The sequence below is a fragment of the Tyto alba genome, unplaced genomic scaffold (genome assembly GCF_018691265.1).
Source record: "Tyto alba isolate M040663 unplaced genomic scaffold, T.alba_DEE_v4.0 Super-Scaffold_38, whole genome shotgun sequence".
In the NCBI taxonomy this organism is placed as follows: domain Eukaryota; kingdom Metazoa; phylum Chordata; class Aves; order Strigiformes; family Tytonidae; genus Tyto; species Tyto alba.
In genome coordinates, this window is record NW_024881313.1 from 40527440 (window position 1) to 40538861 (window position 11422).

General features: G+C 53.2%; 1 protein-coding gene across 2 annotated transcripts in view; it reads right to left on the bottom strand.

Annotated features, from left to right (window-relative positions):
* SETD2 (SET domain containing 2, histone lysine methyltransferase) overlaps positions 1-11422 on the bottom strand; it is a 70144-nt gene that overhangs the window by 17619 nt on the left and 41103 nt on the right. For both annotated transcript variants that reach the window (XM_042801695.1, XM_042801694.1), the window contains 2 exons: positions 1143-1191; positions 664-844 (listed from right to left, as the gene is read on the bottom strand). In XM_042801695.1, coding sequence (XP_042657629.1) covers positions 664-844; positions 1143-1191 — 230 coding nt within the window. The remainder of the gene's footprint in view (positions 1-663; positions 845-1142; positions 1192-11422) is intronic.

The window sequence follows — 11422 nt, forward strand, 5'->3', positions numbered from 1 at the left end:
GAACTAAAATCACCGCAAAGCCTTTAAAATTTAAGCGGCGCCTGCTCAGCCGGGGCGTGGTGATGCCCCCCCCCCCATTCCCAGGGGGGAGGCTGGAGACACGGCACCAGCTTGGTGGGGTCATCCCCACCGGGGCCGTTTTCCCTGCGCTCAGCGGTTTTTGGGGGGGGGATATTCACTTGGTCACGGGAGTCGTTTTGTGTTCGAGATCCCGTTTGGCTTGGGTACTGCTCGCTCCTGCACAGGCTGGGGCTTGCTCGGAGTTTTAAATTTAGAATAATGCACTGGGGAGAGGTGGAGGAGGAGGAGGGGGTGGGTTTGGAAGGCCTCGGAGGACCTCTTTGCATTCGGAGGGCTCCATCACCCATTCCCGCGTGCGGGTTGGACGTAGCTTCCCTCATCACCCCCCTAACTCCCAAAAAGTGCCTGAAGACGAAAGTGTAGGTTACCCGAGAGGCCACCTACCACCAAGAAGCCACCCAACTCCGGCCAGGGAATGCATCTCACCACCCCCGTGGGATTCCCCCAGGGGAAAATCTCCTTCCCCACCCCTGGGTGTTTTTAAAGATCGCCAGGACCATTTTTCGCCGAGTTTTCACCCAGGATTACCACCGATCCGACGCTCATCCTCAGCCCTGCCACCACTGCTGCCAGACAACTTGCCTGTCCTCCGGCCTCTTCGTTCCTCGCTCGTACGCCGAGGACGGAGGGGACAACGAGTCTCTCCGTCTCTTCTTCTCTTTACTCTGGCTCTGCCTCTCGGGATCCCGCTCTCTGCTCAGGATGGGGTTCTTCGGCGTGGGTGTCTGATCCCTGTGGCCGGCTGTCTCTCTCCCACGGTCAGCTGTGGGGGAAAACCGGTAAAAAGGAGAGAATTTTTCTAATTCAGAGTATTTCTAGCTCCCTCCTCTTACAGCATCAGTAGCTTCTGTTAGTCAACAACAGAGTCTTCATTCAGACAAGTTACAGGTTGCCCCGTACCAGCCTCAGGGCTACGTTTCCCATCACCTACTACATCTTCCCTATTTACAGGAGGTGTTTTCGAAAAGCTGTGTTTTTGAACAAGGATCTGGTTTCGAACTGGGAAAATCGAGTGGTTTCACAGGAGCAGAGCAAGCCATGGGCAAACGTGAGTAACGTACCACTGTTCTCCTTTTCTGCTTGACTCTTCTTCGGGATCCGGTACACCTCCTGCAAAGCAAGCCACAAGCACGGTCAGAGTTTCAGCCACTCCCAGGAGCAACCCCAATATCTACGGGGCCGCAAGAATTGTCACACAGCCCTAATGACTTCACAATTCAATCATAATTTTAAAGCAACACCCACCCCCCCCACCCCCCCCCCCCAAAAAAGTGTCTCTTGAAGCAAAGTTCTGGGTTTAGGCAAATTATTGCGGTGCTTTCTGTATATTGCCTCTGATCAGCATTTTGTGTTTGATGAGTTCAGGTGGCTTTTTGGGCCCTGGGCTACGGGCAGCGCTGCAGGATCTAAGCTGGCCATCCCGCCCTCGTGCTACAAGCACCTGAACTTGCAGCTCTGCTGGAATACTGAATAAACGACTTTTGCAGTTAAACAAGCTACCCTCCAGCCACAAACCGGTGCTTTTCTACCGCTCATCGTGCCAACCCTGGTGTTCCCCCAGTGACCACGGCCGGTTCAGATCCCAGCTGAGTCTCGGTTTGTTGGCGTGTCCAAGGCCACTGATCCCTGCCCTGGCAGAGCCGAACACAAATACGGCTTGAGAGAATTGTAGAATCTTTGACTGGTTTGGGCTGGGAGGGCCCTCAAAGCCCCCCCAGTGCCACCCCCTGCCCCCGGCAGGGCCCCCTTCCCCCAGCCCAGGGGGCTCCCAGCCCCGTCCAACCTGGCCTGGAACCCTTCCAGGGAGGGGGCACCCACAGCTGCTCTGGGCACCCTGGGCCAGCGCCTCCCCCCCCGCACAGGGAACAATTTCTGCCTTAGATCTCACCTAAATCTGCCCTCTGGCAGCTTAAACCCGTCCCCTCTCGTCCTACCCCCACCCCCTGACCCAGAGTCCCTCCCCACCTCTCCTGTCCCCCCTTTAAGCCCTGGGAGGCCGCTCGAAGGTCCCCCCGGAGCCTTCTCTTCCCCAGGCTGAACCCCCCCAACTCTCTCAGCCCGGCCCCCCAGGGGAGCTGCTCCAGCCCCCCCAGCATCTCCGTGGCCTCCTCTGGCCCCGCTCGAGCAGCTCCGTGTCCTTCTGCTGTTGGGGGCCCCCGAGCTGGCCCCAGCACTGCAGGGGGGTCTCCCCAGAGCGGAGCAGAGGGGGACAATCCCCTCCCTGGCCCTGCTGCCCCCCCTGCTCTGGCTGCAGCCCAGGGCACGGGTGGGTTCTGGGCTGCCAGCGCACGGGGCTGCCTCACGGGCAGTTTTCCCCCCACCAACCCCCCCAGTCCCTCTCCTTGGGGCTGCTCTCCAGCCACCCCTCGAGGGCCCAGCCTGGGTTTGTGCTGGGGATTGCCCCGACCCACGGGCAGCACCTTGCCCTCGGCCTTGCTGAACTTCATAAGGTTTGCACCTCTTATATACATATATAAGAAAAGCATATTCTGAGCCCCACGTTTCAGCCTAAGCAAATACATTTTCCTTTGGTAAAATAAATGAAGGTATAGGAAACACTGTTGTGGTCTGTTCACAAGACAAAACCGCTTCAAAAGTGCTACTGAAGGTTAAAAATAAAAGGTGATTTTAGCCGAGATTATTATTTTTTTTTAAATATTTTTGCTTTTCCATGGAGCCTAACACAATGCAGCGAACACACGCCGTCTGAAGCATCTGCTGCTACTCTATTATGTGCGCTGTGACCTCTTCCAGTGCTGAGAGGCACTAAGAGCCTGCAAATACGTCCTTTTTTAATTTTTTCCGATTTATTTACACGTTTGCTACGGATCAAAAGAGGCAGGAGCAGGCAAACCAGACCAGGAGAGTCTGGAGAAGAGGTGCGGGACACGGAAGCATTGCCGGTGCTTCGCTTTCCTGCAAACTTTTCTCCCTGCAGCCCACGAGTGCTGCCCGTGCCCGGCCAGCTCAGCTCAAGCCGTGCCAAGCTCAAAGCAAAGCGGGTTATGATGCGCACCCAAAGCACCCCTACCCCTCCACGACCCCCCAAAAGCCCGGCCCTTGCTGTGCCACCAAGCTCCAGCCTGGTTTCGGGCCCCTTCATGCCCCATCCCACCCGCAGCCCTGAGGTGTGTTTAACAATTCCCTGTGTTTGGGAATTGTTAAACACACTCAGGCTGTCATCCATCGCTTGTAGCCTTCCTGGCTTTCTAACATCTGAACGCTATTCCCGGTACTAAGTCATGTTATTTCAAACAAGCCCCACGTTTCTGCTGTCTGTATTTCAGGGCAGGTCGAGGTTCGGAAGCCTGAGCAGCACCCGGCTTCGCCCCGAACCCGCTGGCAGAATAAATCGGGGACGGAAGATTTCTGCTGACCTGGGGGGGGGGGGGGGGGGGGCTTGAAGCTTTTTTAACTAGGTTTGGCGCGCCCGGCCAGGGGCCTTAGGGCCTCCTCTGATCACCTCCTTTAATTACCCTGCCTGATCTTCCCCCGTACTGCGTTAAACCCCATCGTTATGGTTGGCAGGGACGACCCCCTCAGCTGCACCCACGCGCGCCCCTTGCCCGCGCCACCGATCCCCAAGATTTCTGCTCCTCGCTGGGTCGGTCCCCAACGCCACCGACCCTGTCGCCCGCGCCGGCAGGTTACGGCACTTTTAATTCTTTATCGTTTTGCTGACCCGGCGGCAGGCCCTGAGGTTATGCCTCTTGCTCCACGCCTCGTTTGGCCCTCCGGGCAGGGAGGGCACCGCAGGAGGGAAGGGGAGAAGAGGAACCCCAAAGGGAGCAAGCGCCGCAGAGAGGGTTTTGCTAAAGCATTTTGCTAAGGGGACAGGTGATCCGCTGCGACCCTTAAGTTATTTGAGCCAGAAACCACTTCTCACAGGTGTGTGGATGGCACGCTACACGTTGCTGAACTCCAAAAGCCCCGTGAGCTGGAATAATTCATCAGTAGCGTTCCCTTAACTTAATAACGCGGGACAGGACTTGGGGATGAAGATTAAAACGTCCCCAGGGTCCTGGTTTTGCAAATGCTGGGGCTGGGACCAACACAGCTGAGCAGAGCATCCCCATTCAACCCCACCAAATAACACAGCAACGATTATTTGGATGTCGCGTTAAGCAACCCTGTGTCACCACAGATTACAAAATAAGTTTTATTAGCACCGCTGCGTTTTCAATCGTGTTTTTAATTGCAGTATTGGGACACGCAAAGCGTACATGTCATCTCGTTGCATTAGTGATGCTAATGATCCTACAGCATGTGGAATGTACGGAGGGGTTTTACAGCACTACTGACTGTCCAGATGCTGGTAGCTTGGAAGAAAAATCTCATTTGGTTTTAATTCCAGTTTGAATCAAGCCCTTGCTCTGTTCCCTTTCTGACGTACTGCAGTAGTTCACAAGAACACCCAAGTATTTGAGGCAGAATGTGATGAACCAGCTATTTTCTGGTTAAATATGACCGGTATGGTCAAACAAGAGGAAGTAAGACCAAATAAACCAACTATGAGAAATCAGAAAGAGAAAATGTGGGGCCATCCCTGACGGAGGCTGCAGCTGCACCCCCAAAAAAGACAATTAATTCATAAAAGATACACTCAGCGCTATACAAAGCAGCTGTTCTGGCGGAGTGTGCTGAGATCCCGGCTCTCCCAGGGCAGGATTTGTGCTTTCCTAGGACCGGAGGTGGAAGAAAGCCAAAACCTTGTCAGAGCCCCCTCCCCAGGTCCGTGACCATCCCGATAATTCTTCACACTCAAAGCCACAGTCACCGACTGCACCTTGATGCCTCGGGGGAAAAACACCGGGGACTTTCCCTAGAGCACTAAAATATCCTTTAATTTAGGGCATGGATGAGGCAGAGGGGAGGAAAAGATTTATTAAACCATTACTGAGGGAGTGAAGGCTGCTTCTAGTTGGGTATTTAAAGCTTCCCTACGCTCAGAAATACAAAGCTTTAGCTGGACTTGACTCTCAACATTATGCGAGGTTAATTCTCTAAATAAAATCCAACTTAATTTTTTAGAGCTGGTTGGAAATTAATTGACTGCCATCTCTGCTGGGCTGCCCAGTTACACCAGTAACTGCATCACTCGTTAGCAACGTGCCCACCTCCAGCCCTGGATTTAACGAGAGCGCCCAGGTTTGAGAATCCCACTTTTACTGTGTTAGGAAAAAAATAAAAACCACGAGTGCTGTGTTTCCTTTGGTGAAGTAAATGAAAGTATAAGAAACGCCGTCGTGGTCTGTTCACAGGACAAAGCCACTTCAAAAGTGCTGCTGAAGGTTACCAAAAAAAAAAAAAAAAAAAGTGATTTCAGCCAAGATTTTAATTTTTTTTAAATACCTATTTTGGTTTTCTGTGAAGTCTGAACACAATGCAGCAAACACACGCAGCGTCTGCAAATAGGTATGCCTTGATGAGAGGCATTAAGACTTTGTAAATACGCTCTTTTTAAGTTGTTCTTATTTATTTACGCGTTGGCTACGGCTCAAAAGACCCCAAATCTAATGTGGTTTTAACTAAATGCGAAGAAACAAGGCGGCAGCTCACTGTGTGGGGTGGGGAGGGATGCAGAAGGAGCCAGTTGGGATAACAAAGCCTATATAATGTTCTTTACTCGCCGTCCGACGGCGGGGATGATTTTGCCTCTTACTGCCTGAGGCAGGCAGGAGTGGACCACGAGGGCAGCTTCCGCAGACCCCAAACCCACCCGCCAGCAACAGCTCTTTCCTATTTTATTTTCTCTCTGTCCCGCATCACACCCCCCTCAAAGTTCATTCTCAGACACACCGCAGAGCGGCACGTTCAAAAAAAAAAAAAAAAAAAAATAAATAAATCACCCGACGTCTGGCCCGCCAAGCGGTGTCCCCATCAGCGGGAGAGAAGGTGTGATGAGGAGCCACCACACCATGAGAAGGTGGATGAAGCAGCCAGGACCGCTCGAGGACAACGCAGCAGGCAAGGGGAGGGAAGAGCTGAGCTAGACCAGCCTCCCCGGCCCCTAAAAAGATTTGTCCCGTCAAACAGCAGGACCTGCAGTGGGAAACTACTGGAAAAAAAAGGGTCAGTGGGAATAGGAGGAGGGCAGGGGCCACCTTGAGTAAGTGGTCTGGGCAAATGTGTTGCTTGAGGTTCACCGTGACACTGAAAGAGCAGCTGCTGAAGCTAAGAAATAGAGTGATTTCAACTCAACAGAGATAACGGAGCCGAGCTTCAAGGTCAAAGATGGTTGAACGTGGCAAGGGACGAGGAAGGATCCGCCTTCCCTAAGTAGGAGTAAGCATCTTCCTCTTAAAGACATGGCTGTGACCGCAGGGCAGGGGCCAAACGGGTGAACCCACGGCAGGATCCGTCCCATCAAACTGGATCGCCCTAACGAAGGTCCCGACGGCTCAAAATATGAGATAATGATGAACTGGGGAGCGAGCTACATCTTGTTGGAGAAGCAGCTACAGACCTACTCAACGGGCTGCAGAGCCTCCAGCATCAGTCTGGTGAAGAAGGAGGCAGCAGAGGCTTTGAACCCAGCAACAAACGGAGGAACATGTCAAAATTGCTCCATGAAAACCAGATGGTGGTCAAACCAGACAAAGCCAGGGGGGAACTCCAAAGAAAAGCCTATTTTATTTTTGGAAACGGAAGCTGCTGGCTTTGAGCGTGCGTAACTGCTAAATGAATGCAACCGCCGCTAACAGAGTCCAAATGGCTCTCTACCTTCCAGAACAATTTTTAATGAATTGCACAGAAAATTAAATACAGAATGAAAAGTGATACAAGTCTGTTACAAACAAAAGAAAAGAAAAAAAAAGCCCCATGACTTAGGCTGTCCGGCTGCAGACACAAAACCAAGCTTTGGCTTGGGAGAGGCAAGAACGGTCCCGAGACTCACAGGATGCAGCAGGTAGTAAAGGAAGATTGTTCCTAACGAAACTCTCTCCAGAAACCTGCCTCTTAGCTGCCAAATATTTCTGATTTAATAGGACTAAACTAGAAAAGACCAGTGGGCGCCAGCAGTGGGCGCAGAGAAGCAGCGACACAGGCGGGCAGAGGCTCGTCTTGCGTCGGCGCCGACGCGAGGACGGCTGGCAAAGGGGTGAGCGCTCTTCTCCGCCGACCTGTCCGACCCAGCCACGGCACCCGCGCCTCCAAACCTCCGCAGCCCGCCCGGGGACCAGGCACATCTCTCCCGGGGCTCAGGGGATGAACCCCACGCCTGGACGTGGAGCTGGGAAGCCGCGGTGCAGTCCGTCGGAGCTCCCTGCACGTCTCAGGGCTTACAGGCTCCAAGCCAAGGCAACCTGCAGGCCGTGCTGCCTCACCTAACTCTGCTCTGGAGTACTCGGAGCTTACGTTGTCCATTTGTTGCAGAAACACCACGGAATTGAAGCCGTTCCCTACCAGGCTGGATACTCAAGGCTCCTCCAGCCAGCGCTGGATCTTCTCATCCTTGCTTCCCCCCCGCCCCGTCCCGCCGTCCTCCGCTCCTTCCTCCCCTCTGCAGCTCCCCATCCCCGCTGCCCAAGCGCCAAGCTCCCGCACGATGCCAAGGGGCGGACGAGAGCAAGAGAAAGGGCTGATGCCACGACATCCCTGCTTGAAGGCCAAAAATAAAAAAAAAAAAATCCACCACAAACAACAGCCTGGCCACTCCCCAACGCCTATTGTTTTCGCAAAGTATTTCTTGCTGGAAGTTGTAACAAATTGAAAGCCCCCTAATTAAAGCACGCCGTGTGCGGGCCGGAGCAAGAGCCAGTCGCTCCAGGACGGCTTGTCTGGGAAGAGGACAGGCAAGAGCAGCTCCACATGGCCGTCCTATCAAGACATACCAGATGTGATTTGGAAAGACCACCTGGGGGAAGATGAAAGTCCAGTTTGCCTGCGTCACCCAAGCTCTGCTATTCCTGTTCAGGCTGGTTAAACTCACAGAACGGGTGTTTTCGTTGCAAAAGACCAAGTCCACCTTGGCCCAACTGGGATAACGCCCCAGCCTTGAACTGCAAGTCACTGTTAAATACTCGCGAGGCTAGAAGGGTCCAGCTAAAACCTTTTAAACCCAAGAAGCTCGGCTCTTTCAAAAGGTTTGTCCTCAAAAAAAAAAAAAAAAAGATCTCCAACTCCTAAGGGCAAGGGTCTGGGGACCCTCACAGCTGCAACTCCTACCTGCTCCCCTCGCCAGGAGGGGAGGGCATCATCTGCCCACCCAGGGGTGGAGGAAGATGCCAAAAGCTCAGCACCCGAAGCACGCCAGCACGGGGGGACGTCCTGCGGCAGCCAGCGCTGCCGCGCCGGTCGCGTCCACGCGGCACCAGGCAGTTGGCAGAGCAGGCAGGTGAGCTACGGGGCGGATGCGAGATGGGCGACGGGGTCACCACGAGAAGCCCACGGCTTGGGGAGCGGAGCTGCAGGACCTCAAGGTGTAAACGTTGAGGCAACCCCGACGGCCAGAGCACCCCCGGAACGCCAACGCTATCAAAGCACGTGCTACGCTTGAAGCCAAACCCGGCCCCCCCCCTGCCCCTCAGCCTTAGCTACTGAGATGTGAGCCATCAAAGGAACGTTGAGAAAAGCTTGCCGTGCGCGGTGGCGCCGACCCTACCGCCTGTTCCCGTGATGCCAAGAGGGTTAGAACACCGGGTCTGCTGGCCGTCACGCCGGGCGCGGCCTCCACCCCGGGTTCGGGGTGTACGGATCAGCCCACAGAGCCTTACCTGAGCGCAATCCTCCGGCTGGAACGGGCTAAGACGCCTGGAAGAACCACGTTGAACCACCACCTGCACCCTGCCGGGTTGTCCGCCGACCGGCCTTTGCCACTCGGGAGTGAGTTTTCAGCACGGGAGAAGGCATGCACCGCGTCCTCAGAGAGCGGGGACGGCGCGCACGAGCCCAGGCTGAAAACTTACCCCGCTGCGGCGTGTGAGTGTGTGTTGCGGTGGGTATGTAGCGATGGGCCCAACGCTCCTCGCGGGCTACGGAGTCGGAGTGTACGAGCCCTGTAAGGCGAGGACTTACAAGTCCCGTGTATAGAGGTATAGAAAAAAAAAAAAATAGCTCACTTAATCCTTTCACGCCAGGAGTTGGGATTTTCCCGGAGCGACGTCCATTGCCGGCAATGGACGCACCAAAATAACGTCGGCAGCAATGAGTTAACCACCTCTGTCCTCTTTTCACCTATTATATTGCTCATGCATCATCCAGCTTCCCAACCATCTTCCCGTTTCTTCACCGTATGCACGCTATGTCCTCTCCCTTCTTCAGCACGGAGTTGAAAATGGAGTTGAGAAAAGGAGACACATGGTCAGCTCCTTGCTGCCCTGAGAAGCTAGATGGAAATGGTTGAAATTACAAGGGGGTCATCAGCAAGACTGGAGAGGACATAGCTTAATTTACGAGGTTTCAGACCCTCCCACCCCCCCATCCAATGCCAGTTATTGCAGATGTTCCGCCACTCAAACCAAAACCAGCTTTGGAAAAGCTTGGATGTGCTGGAAAAGGCAGCTGGCTCTCTCGCCACTGGGGTGACCGGGTTTTCCAAGGTGACTATCCATCCCCCTTCCACCTAAAGCATCGCCCTGCCAGCTTAGTCTTTTCTTTTAGACATCGGCCACCTCCGGGCCGGGCTACGGTGGCACCTGGCATCCTAACGAGCGAGAGTCGGACAGAAGCAGTTAACTCTTAGTGCCATGACAAAGTCCAGGATCGGAAGGAATCCCCAGGTCACAGTTCCCCCACGAGTGCTCTACAGGAGAGAAAGGAGTTTTCACAAAGCCATGGCACGATTCTGCTTTTTGGGGTTGGATTTGCAGGGATTACTACAACGCTAGGGCTTGTGAGATGCAACCCCAGCCCTACGACCAGACACGCACGCTGCATCGAGCTATTAGCACCCTTGAAACGACCTGAGGTTAATTAATTAAGTACACAGAGAGGGCGTGAATCCACATTTTAAATAGCAACGGGTCGTGACCCCACAGCCTGCCCACAGGCTTCAGCAAAGGTCTCTAGATACCCAAGGCTGAGCTCCTCCAAGCTCAGAAGAAAACACAGGCCTTGGCGATAAAATGACACCGTCAGATCAAATTTGGTCTCAAACCAACATTTTGGAGGAGTCGTTCGTTTTGCGAAAGTTCACACTTTTCATTTGTGGCTTTCAATAGTTTTTCTGTGCTGTTTCAAGTTTAAACACTGCAGCACATGATCCTGGAAGCGAACGTGTCTGGTTCCAAAGAGAAAACTGAGTCTGGGTAGTTCAAAGCAAGTCTATCCCCAAAGCAGCGTAGGACTAAGACTTGACTGAGCTTTCAGTTTAAACGATTCCAAGTATTAGCAGTGGAGGGAAAAGGACTTTGTTTCAATTTAACCATAAATTCGACCTGACAGTGTCACTTCAATCATCATGCGACCTACACATATTTTAAGCATCTGCCAAAGGAAAATCTAGTGAACGATCAGATCCACTTGGTAAAGAGGGGAAGGGGTAAAAAAAAAAAAAAACCCCAAACAAACAAAACGCAACTTAACTTCTCTATAGAAACTTTTTCCAGTTGTTTGCACAGTAAAGTCTCACCTCTTCTCCCACTAAGATTTATGTCCAAAAAATGATTATGCTCAAATTCTGCAAATGTTCAAGAGTATTTCTGCAAAATTCGGGGATTTAGGTGAGGCTTCTCTTAAGTCTCGCGTAAATCTCTAGATACACTTTCTGAATGCTGATGTCTGCAGCTACGGTCGCCGAACGGCACGAGCAAAGGCTCACGCACTCAGAGCTTGCGCGTGGTGACGCAGCGTGAGCGACACCCATCATCTCTCCTCGCCTCTTCCAACTCATCACTCATTACCAAATTCAACGGGTAAGCAAACTCTTCAGCTCTACGATGCACCATAAATTTGCTTAAAGACTACTTCCAATAATTAAAACAGGGCGGGCGCTTGATTAAGAGAAGGGCAGAAGACCCTCCGTGGCCTTTCCCACCAAGCCCACGCCATGCCAGAAGCACGGCAGCACCTTCGACTCCTTTGCTGGATCCTCAGCAAACGCTGCTTTTACGCTTTATTAAAGTGTGAAAGCAACCTACAGGCTCCCACCCCTCTTGCTCTCAAGCATACTATAAGGAATATCAACCTACAGAAGCAGCAGCTGGGCGAGGAGTTTCCAAAGGCCTGAAGGAACGCCAGGAAATGCCTGGAGCGTTGAGTGGCGAGGCACTGGATTGTCACCCTGTGTCCCATCAGAAAAAAAAAAAGCTGTCAGCTGAAGATCGAGCGGCCAAGCTGGCCAGCTACACCGCACGGGGCCAGGGGCCTGATTCTGGAGGAGAGAAGGCAGCCTGCAGCC